At 36.0% G+C, this 18,677-nt stretch overlaps 1 protein-coding gene across 5 annotated transcripts in view; it reads right to left on the bottom strand.

Moving 5' to 3' along the window:
- LOC18423411 (P-loop containing nucleoside triphosphate hydrolases superfamily protein) overlaps positions 1 to 18,677 on the bottom strand; it is a 58,205-nt gene that overhangs the window by 24,103 nt on the left and 15,425 nt on the right. For all 5 annotated transcript variants that reach the window (XR_016053380.1, XR_002282399.2, XM_020672724.2 and 2 more), the window contains 6 exons: positions 18,406 to 18,602; positions 14,726 to 14,902; positions 14,240 to 14,599; positions 14,012 to 14,079; positions 12,012 to 12,099; positions 11,651 to 11,863 (listed from right to left, as the gene is read on the bottom strand). Coding sequence is in view for 3 of the 5 variants with exons in the window: in XM_020672724.2 (XP_020528383.1) it covers positions 11,651 to 11,863; positions 12,012 to 12,099; positions 14,012 to 14,079; positions 14,240 to 14,599; positions 14,726 to 14,902; positions 18,406 to 18,602 (1,103 nt within the window). In the remaining 2 variants the exon portion in view is untranslated. The remainder of the gene's footprint in view (positions 1 to 11,650; positions 11,864 to 12,011; positions 12,100 to 14,011; positions 14,080 to 14,239; positions 14,600 to 14,725; positions 14,903 to 18,405; positions 18,603 to 18,677) is intronic.

Below are 18,677 nucleotides of genomic sequence, written 5' to 3'. Positions count from 1 at the left end.
ATGAATTATCCCGTTTATGCAAAGACCAGAAAATTCTTATGAAGAAAAAATTAGCTGTCACAACATAAAAATGAACAAGAAACAACACCTCCAAGTATTATTTTACATCCATGACCATCATTTTAAATTGAGGATCTTATGAAATAAACAGGCACCGAAACTCAATTCATTAAGAAAACCAACAAATTCCAGAAGCCTATAATATTTTCAGGTTTCTTCAAGGCAAATAGGTGGAAAAAGAACCCAAAAAATTGATAAATCTAATGGAATAATTTTTCTGTGAAGCCCACGAGAGGTTAGTGTATTTCATTCCTTGGTTTAAGGTTTGGTGATATTTAAAGAATATTGCATTTTGATTTGCCTTTTTTTTTTACCATGGATAATTTGTAACAATCCTAAAATTTCAAAAAAAAAAAAAAACGAGAAAATATGCTTTTAAATAGGTGATGTTCTGTTTGAATATGATGGTCCTTGAGGACCACCACTATTTTCAAAAGATTTTGCCTTTGCCTTTACTTTTTCTTTTGCCTGCTTTTGCCTCCTGCTGCTTGCAGCTGGCAACGTCCTTTAGCGGACGTGGTTTTCGTACGATAAAAGCAGACTTTTAACGCGACACCTCAGGTATGAGGTAGAGCGTAATAAAATAATATAATAATACGTTATAAGAATTTAAATAGGGGATGTGAGCACTCCCACCCTAAAACAAAATTTTGAGATCTCTCTCTCTCTGGTCGAAACACAGTGAACTCCTCTCTCGAACCGAATTTTTTATCGGAAGCTTCCTCTCAAACATTTGTGCGTAAGTGACATCGTCGTTCTGAAAAATAGTCTATTTTTAATAAATAGTGATATTTCCGTCCAGGATCTTCATTTTATCAGTTTTGTGTGTAAGTGACCTCATTGTTTCGAAAAATAATCCACTCTTTTTAAAAATAAAATGAAATAATTATTTCTGCTTATTATCATGAATTTTAGGCACGATAAATTTTATACGCAGGTGACCTCATTATCTTGAAAAATAATCTTTTTAATAAAAATTGTGATATTTTATCTATGTTAGAAATTTTGAATGCTGTAAATTAGAAAAATAAATTTATTTATTTTTCTTGTCTATTGTTAGAAATAAATGTGATATTTCTGCTTTTAGTAAAATTGTGATATTTCTTTCTACTGTTTTGAATATTTAGACATTGTAAAATTCATGTGCAAATGACTGCCTTATTATTTAAACAAATTGACATTTTTGCAATTGATTATAGTATTGTTGTGAAATGTTTATTTGTGGATTGATATCCCATAAATTGTGATAATTCCGTATTCTTGAATTTTTATAAGAGTTTTTCTATACATATTAAATTGGCAATTATGCTAGAATGCCTTTACAAACTGCTACCTTTCTAAATTTGAGCCCAAAATATTTGATTGGTTATTTTTGAAATGTTATAGAGAGTGACTGTTATTAATGGTTTAAGTGAAATTCATATTAATGATTTTAGTGATATGTTGAGTACATGATATTGCTGCTTTCGAAGTTTAAAGAGATTTAGAAATAATTTAAGTATGCAAGTGGACTCATCCGGTTCACCGGTGAGGTATAAGTGGACCTATCTGGGACGCCGGTAGGGATTAAGTGGACTCATCCGGTACGCCGGTGAGGTATAAGTGGACCTGCAGGGATTAAGTGGACCTATTTGGGACGCCGATAGGGATTAAGTGGACCCATCAGGACGCTGATGGGGTATATAGGTGACCTACTTGGGACGCCAGTAGGGTATTTTGTGAAATCCTTTGAATTATGTACTGCCGTTAAAAGTGTTATAAGCATTTCAATTACTCGGATTATACTTAATTATGCATTTATTGAAAGTGAAACTGTTGATGCATTTCTGTTAATAGATCTCATTTTGGAAAATATTGATATCTTTCAATCATGATTATTTTTAGGATTATGATGATCACTTACTGAGTAGCCAAACTCATCAAACTATGGTAAACATTTTTTTCAGGATAACTACGGATTCATTTTGAGTGCTAGTCAAGATCAACCTTGGAAGATACTGTTGTTGTGCTAGCTTTCTTTATTTACTATGTAAGACCTCGCCACTGTAAATTTGTCCTATTAATAGATGTATATATGTTTTGTCCGTCACATCTCAGGAATAATAGTATTGTAAATTCATGGGGTGTGACAATTATGGTATCAGAGCAATAGGTTTAAGATCCTTAGGAAATTTAAAAAGAATGTACTTAAAATAACATTTATTGTGTGTACAGACCGGGATAAAGCCTGGATCCAGAATAGCTGAAGCCAATATGGAAGGAATTCACAAAGCTTTGAAAAATATGGTTGCTCTAATGCAACATCAGATGGAAAACAACAATTCACCCAGGCAGTCAGTTACAGGAAATGGTGGGAGCAATATCGAACAATTTAAGAAATTAAACCCACCTTCTTTTAAGGGTGCTGTAAACCCACTGGAAGCTGAGGGATGGATTATGCAACTGGAAAAAATATTCGAGATTATGGAATGTCCTGATGATAGGAAGGTGGCCTTGGCAGTTTTTATGTTAGAAGGTGAGGCACAACACTGGTGGCAAATGGCAAAAGGAGTATTGGTCAAAGAAAATAAAACCTTGACTTGGGAAGTATTTCTAGAGGCATTTAATGAAAAATATTTCCCAGATTTTATTCGAGACCAAAAAGAAATGGAATTTCTAGAATTAATCCAAGGAAATAAGACAGTAGCACAGTACGAGGCCAAGTTTACTGAATTGGCCAGGTTTGCACCACATATGATTAATAATGAGGCAAGAAAGGTGAAGAAATTTGAAAGGGGTCTCAGGCCAGCTATTAGAAGCAGAATATCAGTCTTGAAATTAAGAACTTATGCTGAAATAGTGGATCGTGCCCAAATTGTCGAAAAAGATTTTGAAGATTACCAAAAGACGAAAAATCAGAACAGTCATGTTAGACCTACATCATCTAATCGACAACAGTTTGAAAGGCCAAACAAGAAGCCAAGGCCCTCGCCATTTCAAAACCCAATAGAACCATGTAGAAAATGTGGGAAAAACCATGGATCAAGCCCTTGTTATTGGAATACCGGAGCCTGTTTTAAATGTGAAAAATTGGGACACCAGATTAAACAATGTCCTAGCTTACAGACACAACAGCTTCCAAAGCAGGGAGAGATAGCTCCGAAGCCTCAGATGAAGGGAAGAGTATTTGCGATTACCGAGCAAGACGCTCAGGCCTCAAAATCAGTGATCCAAGGTACTCTTACTATCTTCCAAAAAGTAGCTCATGTTTTGATTGATCCTGGATCTACTCATTCATTTGTGTCACAACACTTTGCATGCCACTTAAAGGTAGAACCAGAACAATTAGAATACATTCTAGAGGTAGCCACACCGATGGGAGATTCAATTAACACCAATATAATGTACAAATCAAGTGTAATAAAGATAGAAGAAAAGGAACTGTTGGTTGATTTAATACTCTTGGAAATTCAAGATTTTGATGTAATCTTAGGCATGGATTGGCTCTCTGCATACCATGCAAGTATTGATTGTCATAAGAAATTGTTATCTTTAGTATTCCGAATCAACCAGTATTTTACTTCAATGGTATCAAAGAAGACTCCCCATCATATTTAATCTCTTGTATTCGAGCTAATCGCCTCCTTCGAAAAGGGTGTCAAGGCTTTCTTGCCTATATCAAAGAAGATAGGAAGGAAGAAATAAATTTGGATACCACTCCGGTTATCCGAGAATTTTCCGACGTTTTTCCTGAAGAATTGCCAGGATTACCGCCTGACAGGGAAATTGAATTCTCCATTGAATTATTGCCAGGGGTAGCACCAATTTCTAAGGCACCTTACAGAATGGCTCCTGCAGAACTTAAAGAACTGAAACAACAATTGGAAGAATTATTAGATAAAGGTTTTATTAGGCCCAGTGTGTCACCTTGGGGTGCTCCAGTACTGTTTGCCAAAAAGAGAGATGGGACTATGAGATTGTATATTGATTATAGACAGTTGAACCAAGTGACAGTGAAAAATAAGTATCCATTACCTAGAATTGATGATTTATTTGATCAATTACAAGGATCACAAGTGTTTTCAAAAATTGATCTTAGATCTGGATACCATCAGCTTAAGATTAAAAGTGAAGATGTACTCAAGACAGCTTTCAGAACAAGGTATGGCCATTATGAATTTTTAGTCATGCCTTTTGGATTAACCAATGCACCAGCTGCATTTATGGATTTGATGAATCGGATCTTTAAGCCCTTTTTGGATAAATTTATTGTGGTATTCATCGATGATATTTTAATTTATTCCAAGAATCAGAAGGAACATGAGCAGCATGTAAGAATGGTATTGCAAATATTAAGAGAGAAAAAATTATATGCCAAACTTAGTAAATGTGAATTTTGGCTTGAACAAGTAACATTTTTAGGACATGTCAATACAAAAGAAGGTCTATCAGTTGATCCTTCAAAGGTTGAAGCCGTTGTTAATTGGAAACAACCAAGTAATGTGACTGAAGTTTGAAGCTTTTTGGGATTGGCAGGATATTACAGAAAATTTGTAGAAGGATTTTCTGGAATCGCAATCCCATTGACTCGATTGACACAGAAAAATGTCAAATTTGAGTGGACAAGTGAATGTGAGGAGAGTTTTCAAGAACTAAAAGTTCGATTAACTTCAACACCTATTTTAACTATTCCTGAGGGGAGTGGGGGATTTGTGATTTATAGTGATGCTTCACATAAAGGTTTGGGCTGTGTATTAATGCAATATGGGAAAGTAGTGGCATATGCATCCAGACAGTTGAAAGAATATGAGAAAAAATATCCAATTCATGATTTGGAGCTAGCCGCAATAGTATTCGCTTTAAAAATATGGAGGCATTATCTATATGGTGAGCAATTCGTAATATACACGGATCATAAGAGTTTGAAATACCTTTTCTCTCAAAAAGATTTAAATATGCGGCGGATAAGATGGATGGATTTCTTAAAAGATTATGATTGTACAATCCATTATCATTCAGGAAAAGCTAACGTTGTAGCCGACGCTCTAAGTAGAAAATCTACGGGAGTCTTAGCTCATCTAAAGATCCAAGAAATGAGATTGTTAGAGGAAATAGTGGATTGGCATCCAACTCCGTCCATTAATGGTGTGGTAAGTATGATTGCCAATATTAAGGCGGAACCCCAATTAATCCAACAAATTCGATTGGCACAAAAGAAAGACCATCAGCTTATAACAATTACAGAAGAGGTGAAGCAAGGAAAGAGAGATGAATTCTCTATATGTAGTGAGGATTTGCTAAGATTCAAAGGTCGGGTTTGTGTCCCGAATGATGAGAGTGTAAAGAAAGTTATCTTAGAAGAAGCACATCATTCTCGTTATACAATACATCCCGGAAGTATTAAAATGTATCAGGACCTGAAGAAAACCTTTTGGTGGAATAATATGAAAAAAGAGATAGCACTATTTGTGTCTAAATGCCTAACATGCCAGCAAGTAAAAGCTGAACATCAAAGGCCCGCTGGGTTGTTGCAGCCTTTACCGGTGCCAGAATGGAAATGGGAGCACATCTCTATGGATTTTGTCTCTGACTTGCCTAGAACAAATTCAGGACATGATAGCATTTGGGTCATTGTGGACCGGGTAACCAAAGCTGCCCACTTTCTACCGATTCGCACGACGTACACTTTGGATCGACTGGCTCAGCTGTACATTAAGGAAATAGTGCGGTTGCATGGAGTTCCTGTCAGTATTGTATCGGACAAGGATACTCGGTTTACTTCTAAATTTTGAGCTAGACTACAGTCAACCACGGGGACGAAACTCGCCTTTAGTATCGCCTTTCACCCCCAAACTGATGGACAATCGGAGAGGACCATCCAAACCTTGGAAGATATGCTGAGGGCCTGTGTTATTGACCTTACAGGAAGCTGGAATGACCATTTACCCCTGATTGAGTTTGCTTATAATAATAGCTTCCAAGCCAGTATTCAAATGGCACCATATGAAGCCCTGTATGGAAGAAAATGCAGGTCACCCATATGTTGGGACGAGGTTGGTGAAAGAAAGTTTTTGGGGCCAGAAATTGTCCAGATAACCACAGATAAAATAGCATTAATTCGTGAAAGGCTCAGGACAGCACAGTGTCGGCAAAAGAGTTATGCCGATAACCGAAGGAGAGATCTTGAATTTGAAGAAGGTGATCGAGTTTTCCTAAAAATCTCATCAATAAAGGGCATTATGAGATTCGGCAAGAAAGGAAAATTGAGCTCACGTTACATCGGACCATTTGAAATCCTGGAAAGAATCGGAGGTGTCGCTTATAGACTTGCCTTACCACCCGAGTTGGCAAATGTCCATAATGTCTTTCATGTATCTTCACTACGAAAATATCAGCCCGACCCGTCCCGTATCTTAAAATATGAACCTTTACCGATCAGGAAGGACCTATCCTTCATTAAGCAGCCAATTTTGATACTGGATAGAAGGGTGCAAGTGTTGCGTAACAAGGAGAATCCTTTAGTCCGTGTATTATGGCAGTACCATTCAAGAGAAAAGTCGACTTGGGAACGAGAAGACGAAATCAGAGAAAAATACCCCTATCTTTTTCAGTAATCAAGTACACAAATTTAAAGGACTAAATTTCTTTAAGGAGGGAAGAATGTAACAATCCTAAAATTTCAAAAAAAAAAAAAAACGAGAAAATATGCTTTTAAATAGGTGATGTTCTGTTTGAATATGATGGTCCTTGAGGACCACCACTATTTTCAAAAGATTTTGCCTTTGCCTTTACTTTTTCTTTTGCCTGCTTTTGCCTCCTGCTGCTTGCAGCTGGCAACGTCCTTTAACGGACGTGGTTTTCGTACGATAAAAGCAGACTTTTAACGCGACACCTCAGGTATGAGGTAGAGCGTAATAAAATAATATAATAATACGTTATAAGAATTTAAATAGGGGATGTGAGCACTCCCACCCTAAAACAAAATTTTGAAATCTCTCTCTCTCTGGTCGAAACACAGTGAACTCCTCTCTCGAACCGAATTTTTTATCGGAAGCTTCCTCTCAAACATTTGTGGGTAAGTGACATCGTCTTTCTGAAAAATAGTCTATTTTTAATAAATAGTGATATTTCAGTCTAGGATCTTTATTTTATCAGTTTTGTGTGTAAGTGACCTCATTGTCTCGAAAAATAATCCATTCTTTTTAAAAATAAAATGAAATAATTATTTCTGCTTATTATCATGAATTTTAGGCGCGATAAATTTTATGCGCACGTGACCTCATTATCTTGAAAAATAATCTTTTTAATAAAAATTGTGATATTTTATCTATGTTAGAAATTTTGAATGCTGTAAATTAGAAAAATAAATTTATTTATTTTTCTTGTCTATTGTTAGAAATAAATGTGATATTTCTGCTTTTAGTAAAATTGTGATATTTCTTTCTACTATTTTGAATATTTAGACATTGTAAAATTCATGTGCAAATGACTGCCTTATTATTTAAAAAAATTGACATTTTTGCAATTGATTATAGTATTGTTGTGAAATGTTTATTTGTGGATTGATATCCCATAAATTGTGATAATTCCGTATTCTTGAATTTTTATAAGAGTTTTTCTATACATATTAAATTGGCAATTATGCTAGAATGCCTTTACAAACTGCTACCTTTCTAAATTTGAGCCCAAAATATTTGATTGGTTATTTTTGAAATGTTATAGAGAGTGACTGTTATTAATGGTTTAAGTGAAATTCATATTAATGATTTTAGTGATATGTTGAGTACATGATATTGCTGCTTTCGAAGTTTAAAGAGATTTAGAAATAATTTAAGTATGCAAGTGGACTCATCCGGTTCACCGGTGAGGTATAAGTGGACCTATCTGGGACGCCGGTAAGGATTAAGTGGACTCATCCGATACGCCGGTGAGGTATAAGTGGACCTGCAGGGATTAAGTGGACCTATCTGGGACGCCGATAGGGATTAAGTGGACCCATCAGGACGCTGATGGGGTATATAGGTGACCTACTTGGGACGCCAGTAGGGTATTTTGTGAAATCCTTTGAATTATGTACTGCCGTTAAAAGTGTTATAAGCATTTCAATTACTCGGATTATACTTAATTATGCATTTATTGAGAGTGAAACTGTTGATGCATTTCTGTTAATAGATCTCATTTTGGAAAATATTGATATCTTTCAATCATGATTATTTTTAGGATTATGATGATCACTTACTGAGTAGCCAAACTCATCAAACTATGGTAAACATTTTTTTCAGGATAACTACGGATTCATTTTGAGTGCTAGTCAAGATCAACCTTGGAAGATACTGTTGTTGTGCTAGCTTTCTTTATTTACTATGTAAGACCTCGCCACTGTAAATTTGTCCTATTAATAGATGTATATATGTTTTGTCCGTCACATCTCAGGAATAATAGTATTGTAAATTCATGGGGTGTGACATAATTGGACCCCTATTGAAATGTGGGATTTATTTGTTTTTTGATGTTTATTGGGATTCTATAAATCAATCCTAAAAGAATGTCAATAAACTCAAGCATGCTAGGTTTCATTTTTCCTTATTAGTTCTTAGATTGTACAAAGAGTGAAAAGAAATTTATTCTTTTTATTTATTGCCCCTTTACAATTTTATGGATGATTTCTTTTTAAATATTTAATGTGGCATTAGTGAATTTTTGAATATTTAGGTAATTCTATTTTTGTTTTTCTGTTATTCTACATGCGTGTTTTTCTGTTATTCTACATGCTTGATTTTAAGAAAATTACTAGATAGTAAAGACTTAACTTATCGCATCAATACATTAGATTTGTAAAATAATAAATTTATTGTCCCTTCTAGATTGGTTTGTGTTCTTCCTTCAACATTTGAATAATTGAATTTTTCTTTTGTGAATTTATCTAGTTTCATTTTGTATATTATAAGTTTTCTAGCTTGGGTTATTACACTCAGTACTTGCATTTTATTATTTTTGAAAAGGGTGACTGTATATATAATGGTAGTACAATAATTCACAAGGTGTGAGAGCAACGGCAGCCCACGAAATGGGTGCTCAGGTTACATGAAATATCAAAAGGCATCCCATAGGTTGTGCGCTCCAGATATAGCATATTTGAATTTCACTGGATTTTCTGGGTAATTGAACTATCTTTTGCAAATTTGATCTAGACTTATAGTTTATGCATTCAAGATTAGTTTTGTAGGTTTTGTGTAATTTTCATGTTTAGGTGATAATTGAGGCTGTAGGTGACCATGTCTTCTTCAAGTTCGAATAGAAAATTGATCTCGGTTGGAAACATGGACTCTCCCAATCTGAGCGACAAGGATAGGGTGGCAAGTAAGTATTGAAAATAGGAGTATAATTTAAGCATCAATCGATTGAAGAAGCATTTAGCCAAAATTAGAAAAGATGGAGCACCATGTACTCAAGTGCGTGCAGATACTAGGAAAGACAAGTTGGATCATTTACAATTAGGTCCAAAAGAAGAAGAAAAAAAAACTATGTTGGAAGCAGCGGGGCTGTTTGAACCAGGATATAAGGCCCCTACACCTTATGAGCTCAAGAGCCCTTATTAAAGGAGATGGAGCTCACATATGAGTACCTTAAGACCCACAGGCCAAAAGGATAAATGGGGCAAGAGTGCTGCCACCATAATGAGGGATACATGAACCAATAAGCCAACTAGAAGAATTTTGAACTTAATGGTGAATTGGTATGAGGACTATTTCTGGAAGCATCTAACAAGATACATGATGCAAAATTCATTTTTGATTCAGTAGTTAGTGTATTGAGGAGGTGGGGGAAGCATATGTGATGCAAGTAGTTGCTAACATGGCTAAGGCCAATATGGCAGCTGCTAGACTGTTGGAGATTAAGACGTTGAACACTTTTTGGACACCATGCATTGCACATTGCATTGACCTCATGCTCATAGCAATCAACAACATGAAAAGTGGTGGAGGGAATACTAAAGAAAGCAAGAACTGTTTTCATATATACCCACACCAATGCCTTAGTCGTGAAGATGACGTACACAGAAAATAAAGATTTGGTGAGGACAGGGTCACAATATTTCATACTTAACTTTGAAATCTATTTGTACCAGAAAGTTAGGCTCAAAAGCATACTTGTCTCTTCAGATTAAAACCAAAGTGATCCAATGATACAAAGGGAAAAGAGGCATGTGACATCGTCATGACACCACAATTTTCGAATGGGATCCGCTACTGCCTCCATCCTTTTGAGCCACTTGCGAAAGTTTTCTGCCTTATGGATGGTGAGAAGGAACCATCAATGAGGCATATTTACAAGGCAATGGAAGCTGCAAATGAAGAGATCAAGAGGAACTTAAAGAATGACGAAAGCAAGTATGCCGTTATTTTGAAAGTTGTAGAAAAACATAGAATTCATAGCTGGAAAGGGCCCTTCACCAAACAGGGTACTATCTCCACCATGCTTGTTACTATACTGATCTTGAGATAGAGTCTACGGGTCGTTTCATACAAGCAATTAACTAGTGCAATGTGAAACTCAACCGTGCTATGGATGTCCAAGACAAAGTGTCCATGGAGCTTGACACATATTGATACTGAACGATGACACTTGGGACTGATGTCGCAATAAGCCAAAGGATAAAAACTAATACATGGAGGTGAAAAATCATTTTTTGATTGTGCAATTTAGGTACTTATTTCTCAGTACTAACTTAAGTTTTAACTTGACTTCAAAATATGCTCATAGATGCAAAGTCTAATTATTTGTAATGTATTGAAGCTTCATAGCAGGCCAATCATGGACAAAGCATGAATCAGTTGTAGAAGATGGCGCAATCATAGACAAAGCTTGCATCACATTGAATTTTGTTGTTTTATGTTGTGACTTTATATGAGTTGAGTTGTGACTAGTAATGGAATATTGATATGTATTGGTTGTTGAGACTTTTTGCATAATTGATGAAGTTTGGGCAATTTTCACTCATTTAAAAGTTTTTGTCATTCAACTTCAAGTTTCAAAGTCATGTATGATTAAGTTTGAACTATACAATATAATAAGGAAAAGTATACAAACAGACCATTTACTTGAGGTCAGAGTCACACTTGTCCTTTAGATTTCAAATCAGGTGGTTGTGAGTATGTCATTAGCTAGAGTCAGTTCCAAAAAAACTTTCTCAAACTTTATGACACACCCCAAGCCATCCAATTTGACATCCAATGGCTAGGAGTAACTATGACCTCCTTGTAAGAAAGATAAATGGTCTCATAGCATACAATCCCATAAAATAACACAAACGATAACTATGAAACAATGCTTTTAAATAAAATAAATCTTCTACAGACACAATCAGGGAGGCCTCCCAAATATCATCTTCAATGGCCTAGAAGCGCCCTTTTTTCTACAGGCAGCCACATATTTGGGAACCCGCCTAGGAGGCCAGGACCACTAGCCACCTAGGAGGCCAATGCCTCCTAGCTAACAGGGGCCCGAATCCGCCTTCTTCAACACTTTAACACGAAAAATATGTGTTGTGATTCAAAGAAACAAGTGATCAATGAAATAAGAGAAAATTTAGTCAAGGAACAGAGCATACCCCAACTGGTCCCGTAAGCAGCATAACATTTTTTAAAATGGTTTCTTTATCCAAGCTACCTACATCAAAATCTTCTTCGAAACAGCTATAGTCGTCATCATAAATGTGACATCTATAATCCTTTGTAGGACCTTTATAGGTTTCTCGATCCCAACCACGCCAACAGTTCAACCACTGATTCAGAAATCTAACTGATTCACTATTACCACAGACCTGCCAGATCAAATATTTTATAATCACCAAAATTTTAAGGCAATATCTCAGTAGATAGAAAATCAGAAAATGCATATGGACATTAATAAATGCGTATTCGTAAGAGCAAACATGTACGTTTGTACATGTCATAAATATTATTTCTAACCTCCGAAGCAGATTCTGGTTGATATTTATCTGTCCACAAGCTACAACTTGACCTCCCATTCTTGCAACGAAGATAATATGATGCCATCCTGGAATCACAATATAATCATGAAAGTTTTTAAATTTTAGGGACAAATATCAGTAAGTCGAACAAATAGGAAAGAGTGAATTGACGTTTAAATAGCACCCTTAAATCTAACATGAAGGTAATTTTGAATTTGCAGAATTACACCCAGAATCTTAATGAACATCATGGTCCAAAGTATGGAATCCCCACAATTTTATGCAAAATATATTAGCAATCATCAGTAGAGAAAACTATAAACTAAAAACTGAAGCTGAGGAAACAAGCCATCTACTCAAGACTTGTGCAACCCAAACAATTAATCAAACTGCCTCATTAATCTCAAATAAAATAAAACAGTATGTCCAGAGAATCATCACATATGAAGGGAGTAGAGCATAGTAGCTGGAGAGAGAGGCTGAGATTGATTCATAGCAGAAGTGTTGTAGTGCCAGGGGCACTTACATAAGGTGTACAAGATAAAATCTTTTACATGAAACTCAAAAGATACATATACCTTTCAAAATTTACAGCTAGGTTACCTTGGGGAAATCAAGGATTACGCATATGATGCTCAAAAATAAGACATGTAGAACTTCAAAGACCCTACACATAGGCCCCATTCACTTACAAGGAAAGAACTCAACAAGACCGCAAGAAAATTACCATGAAACTCAATACAATCAAAACCTAATATAACTCTTCTTCATTGATACAAATTACATAAACTCTTGAGCTCAATCCCTAACATCAAACAAAGACAAGTAAATGCACACGTAAATGATTGGCACGGGAAGCCGATGTATGAGGTTCTCAAGGTGCCGGGAGAACCCTTACGGACTTAATTACAACCCCTGTTACAACTATCCGTGATAGCGCAAGATATTAGGGCATCAATTCAATCATGGGAAGCAAGCATCATTAAAAATCAATACCCCACTGTGATGCATTGTACCCTTGTCAAGAACTCAAATGGAAGGCCTCAAAATGAACCATGTGTGGGTAAGAAATTGTGAGAACAATGCATGGGAGAAAAGAGAGTGAAAACTAGGCATATGTGCAAGGATTCAAAGGCATTAGTGCTAGAAACGATCTAGTATGCAAATGGCTTCAAGAGAAGGCTACTATGAGGCAAAAGAAACAAGATAGCTCACTGTTATGGCCTTCGGTACTCAGAAAATCTAGCAAGAAAATACCCACAAGATCAAGGAGATAAGGTGCCCAAAACTACACAAGGATGCTAAGCATGTAACACCATTAACCATAACTTTCAATGCATGAATAAAACTCAAATAATGGACCAAGGAAGGACTATATTCTTACTGTTTCATTTGATGCTTACATTATTAGAGTATACTAATAATCTCCACAGCTTTACATATTTACAGTAACTATGACGAACTAAGAGTTCCATTTTGTAAAGGTATGGCTAAGAGAATCTATGATAACCATTCAACAACCCCGACATCCACCCTATCTATCAGGTCATTCCCAATAAAATTTCAGAAATCCTACAAATCCTTGGATTCAAGAAATTTGCCAATTGTAGAAAATCCTTTTTAAATGACAACACTACTCATTTGACATGGCATTGAAAAGTCCAAAAATCCCTTTGAGGAGAACGATGAGCTTGAATGGAGAAAAGGAAGGTATGGAGAAACAATAGAAACTGGCTAGGTAAAATCATAAAAAAAAAAATTAATAGGAGAAGGATGGAAATGGTACTACAAAAATAATAACTACTAAGAATAATAATATAAGTAATAAAGTTAATGGCTCCAGCTTTCTACGAACCACCACTAATGTAACATTCCAGAAGCATATAGAAAGTAGTACAAAAAATATGAGTGTTTATGGGCAACATCAAAAGCAAATCCCACATACAGCCAAAACAATACGAAAGCAAAGTTAAGTGCACACTAAACATGAATACTAACCTTTCATGAAGAAATTCTTCACATGGCTCATTCCCTGTGCTCCATCTAGAATCAACACATCCAGATACCTATAAAAGAAATAGATGCAACAACGAAATTTAAAAAACAAACAAGAATTCTGTAAATCCAGAACAACTGAGCACATTGATCTTATATGCCATTAAGGAATGAATAAAAACAAAGACACATCTTGCATATAAAGAAGTTTGAATATCTTAGAACACGTACCGCATGCAAATATCCTAAGAGCTGATCAAGATTTTCATTCCCTTCCATTGATATCGAATGATCTACTACTTGATCATATGTCACCTTTGCTTCTTTAGATACAGAAGGGTCTTCTGTTGACAATACCAAGTGATCTCCTTCTGCATCATGCAACTGATAAAAGGGTACCTCTTTCTGAGGAAACAAAATTCTCTGAAAATTGGAAGAGGAAGGAATCTTATCAAAGTTCAAGGGCTCCACAGAACCTTCAAATACCGATGAACAAGAATTTTCCAAAGCAATATGATGGCGGCCAATGGAGTTCAAAAACGGCTGCTCCAAAAAGTTCCACTTTTTCCAATCTAAAAGAAAATATTCATCCTGTCAAAAAAAAGTCCCAAAAATAAAATTAGTTACAAGTCAAATCAAAAACTTTTCAGTATATAATAAAACAAAGAAACACACTTACTATTTGCTAAATCAAATATACATTTTAAACCAACATGCCTGTTTTGTCCCATTTATGTGTACAGGAGGATAAGGCATGATCTCTTCATCTTGTGGGAGAGTTATGTCTTTAGTTCCCACTTCAACTGCCTCCTTGTATATCAGGGATCTTTTAATCGGCTTCTGGCAAGTGAAGAATGGATGTGTTTTCCTTCCAGCAAACAGTCGAGCATTTTCCTAAGAACCAAATGAAGTATGAGTCAACAAATAGGGTGAGATGCCACAAAGGTGGAATGCAGATAGGAAACATGTATAGGTTCATGGACCATTATGAAACTAAATTTCTGACTAGAAAGAAAGCATTGGAACATTCCTAAAGCAAAGAATTATATGCCACACTTTATCAAGGACATAATGGCATGTATATTAGTATAGGAGTTCCCGACTAAGATCCAGAAAGAAAGCCTAACATGAAGATTAGTTAAGAATCTTTGGTATAGTATATTGACTTTAAAATTGCATGGATGAATTACATTATATATCTTCTCAACAGATGCATGAAAAAGAATACATCAACCATATGATCATATCATCTAACAAACATGAATGTTAATGAAAATGGAAGAGATCTGCCTTTAAAACTTTTCACAAGCAATTAAATTTGGAACCATATTTAATCAAAGAAGATTGAATAAGTCAAACATTAAAAAGTAAAAGAAGAACCTGATGAACTTGTAAACACTTAAAATCCCAATTCTAGGGCACAAAGGAGTTAATTGTTGCCCAAGAAAAAAAGTTGGTTATCTGAAAATAATTGGAAGAAGACAACAGTAAAATATCACCTATGATGTGAATCAACTGTGCATTGGTGAGGAGAAAAGCTCAGAGTAAGAGTCAAAATGTTAAACTCAATTGGGCTTCAAATTGGAAACCTGGGCAACGGCAGAAGACTCCCCAAATGGAAGTTCCAGAGCCAAAATAAGTGGTCCATGGCAATACCAAGAACAGAAACAGATTTACCTTGAGTAATGTCACCTTCAGCTAATTGTGGTATCATATCTATTAGGAGTGGCAACATTAACCTGATTAAAATTCCCATGGCAATCCACAGTACATACACCTTGATGAAGACAGAACAATGAAGAAAAGGAAACCAACCATGTCCTCGACCTTTTTCTGAACAATAAAAAAGGGTTCCATGTCCTCTACCTCTATTAGAAACATGCAATCCTCTAAATCTATAATGGTACTTTGCATTCCTCCTCAGGTAGCAGATGTTGGATCATCCAAGTTATTGGTTCTAAAGGGCAAAATACACATAACTCGCTGACAGTTATCTTCTTGTGTAAGATTGCGAGAAGTTGATCTATGGAAAGGACAAAAGGGAGCCGCACTTGAACTTCGATCACCTCCAAGTTCGAATCTGAGACCAGCAAGTAATTTGAAGACCTTCTTTTTACCTCGTATTTTTGCCTTAATACTTGAGTCGCATAGATCTAGACTCACAATGCGCACAGTAACCATCCGATAGAAATCCAGACCTTCATGTATTATTTATAGCTTGTATTAATAGGCAGTCAAAACTTGGCTCAATTCTAGGTAAATCCAGATGATATGTCCATATATCATTACCTTTGGCTGTACATATTCTCAGTATGTTCCCGTACAAACATGTTGTCTGCATCCATGTAATGCTTCAGGATATCACTGCTCCACAGTTAAGCAGTCAGGAGAGCACAAGTTTATCAGGAACAGACCACTGACTGAACCTGTGGATGCTCGGACAAATTTCAACTATCGAGAGGGAATCCATTAACCCTCATATAAAGATATATGTTTAATACATGTGACCACTAAAAATAGTTTTTCCTGTTGTCAGGATAAATCCAACTCATTCTTCGAGATCCCATGCTATCACCGTATCTAGAAGGAAAGTACACCGTATCTAGAAGGAAAGTACATGGCTGAGGCCAAGTTTTCTAAAGGTGTATTTATTGAATCTCCAGAGCAATTGTCCATGAATTAAATTCAGATTTAAAAATAATTGAAAAGCTATAGATATACACCTCCACGACTCCAAGTCAAGAAAAATTTCAAAGAAAGATCGATGATGAGAAGATGCATTAGACATACATGAATATCTAACCCATTTGCTCCTCAGGTCCAAACACGGTAAATCAAGAAAGCCTACATAACTTATAGAATCTGAAGCCAATCAACATGAAACTGTAATGGAGAGCCAAGCATACCAGGGTTAACATGTGCAGATTAATAATGGGGCTATGTGGGAAGGTTCACATATAGACAATAAATGCCTAAAGAAATCATGGCCCAAACACAAAAAAGAGAAAAATAACAGATCTCTAGGAAATATGATCACTTTGAAAAGAACAGGAGCACTTATGGATCATCCCACCACCCAATTTGACATGTGTAATAGCGCCTATGGATCATCCCACCACCCAATTTGACATGTGTAATAGCGCCACACCCAAAAAACCAAGATTCTTCGCATTCAACCGATCAGATTAAATTGTACAGATCTCATCCATTTTTCAAAGGATGGGATAGATGGATGGTGAATAACCTCCCACCTGCACAAGCAAGCTTTGACAGAAAGATTCCCTTCTCTCTCTTCTGGGTCTTTCTTTTTCTCCATGGGTGTGCTCATTGAGTACAGGGGTGTTCCTCACACACTGATGGCAAACCCATGGTTTTGTTATATGGAAGCAGAATTTGGACACTCAGATGAAATTGTTTTCATTAACTCAACAGGCTACGCATATGAGAGATATGAATGCAATCTGATGAAGTTAGTTTCCATGCCTGCTAATAAATCACAAAATATAAAGAAATGAACAAATGAAAACACCCACCATATAATAAGAAATTCATGACTAACAATATATCTGTGGCCAGCTCTGTATACACGAACGGTCAATAGTGTATGAACTAAAAAGGCAGTATAGTCATTTTATGTTCAGGGAAATTTTAGTCATTTCACCGTATTTGATGCTGGTATAACCTTCTTATAGACAGATTAATGAAACAATCGCATGATCTCAATTCATATGTTTGCATGTTTGACAGTAACTTCACAAGAGAAAAGAGCATCAACCATGGCTCGTTCCTCACAAATCATGTCACAGATCAACCCCGACTTTTTACATATGCAAAACATTGCAAAGTCTCTGTTTGAAAACCTGTTAGAGAGGCTCCAGTTGAGTTTTACACACATGATAAGAGTCCTAACAAGAGGATGTGGATTTTTCATTCGAAGATGACTAACTTGAGGTAAGGATATTCCAACAATCAATAACTGACAGTCAAAGCTTTAGCTCATTCCACAGGACAGCAGTCGACTAAATGATTAAAAGGGGAGACAGGGGATAGCCCTTATCCCAAAGAGATCAGTCCTAGGTTGCAAGTACAAAAATTTAGGATGTCAATAAACGATTTCCAGTGAATCATGAACAGTATGCAGACTCATCAAGGAAGAGACTCCCAGTTTAGAAACTTGGCTTCCAATTGTAGGCAAAAATTTCTCTAGACAAAGTTTGGCCCTACATTCACTATTTCTTCTATTATCAATGCCACATCGAAGCATATTAATGCATAAAAAGATGATGACAGATGTAGCCACTTATATCAATCATACAAGCAAGCATAGAGAAAATCAGTGTAGTTTATAGAGAATAAATTAATAATTAAATAGGGAGGATGCAACTCTCTTCACATACTTCTGCTGCCATCTTTGCCTCCATCCACAGGTCACAAACTAAAGTTGGCGCATTACTTTGGCTTTGAGTTCCTAAGTCAATTGCATTCTCAAACTTATCCCGTGTCAATTTCCTCTTAGAGGAATTTCTCTTGGCACCATTGGAAGTTGAATCAGGTTCAATTTTTTGTTCCTTCAGTCGCCGACACTTTTTCTTCCCTAGTACAAACAAATAAACCACATAAACAGTAATGCACTAGCATCGTACTATTAAAGCCACTAATCGGAAATCTC

The sequence above is a fragment of the Amborella trichopoda genome, chromosome 4 (assembly GCF_054954075.1).
Source record: "Amborella trichopoda isolate Santa Cruz 75 chromosome 4, AtrichopodaSantaCruz75HAP2 v2.0, whole genome shotgun sequence".
NCBI classification, from domain to species: domain Eukaryota; kingdom Viridiplantae; phylum Streptophyta; class Magnoliopsida; order Amborellales; family Amborellaceae; genus Amborella; species Amborella trichopoda.
Note: the sequence above shows the minus strand (reverse complement) of the source record. Positions and strands in the feature narration are given on the sequence as shown.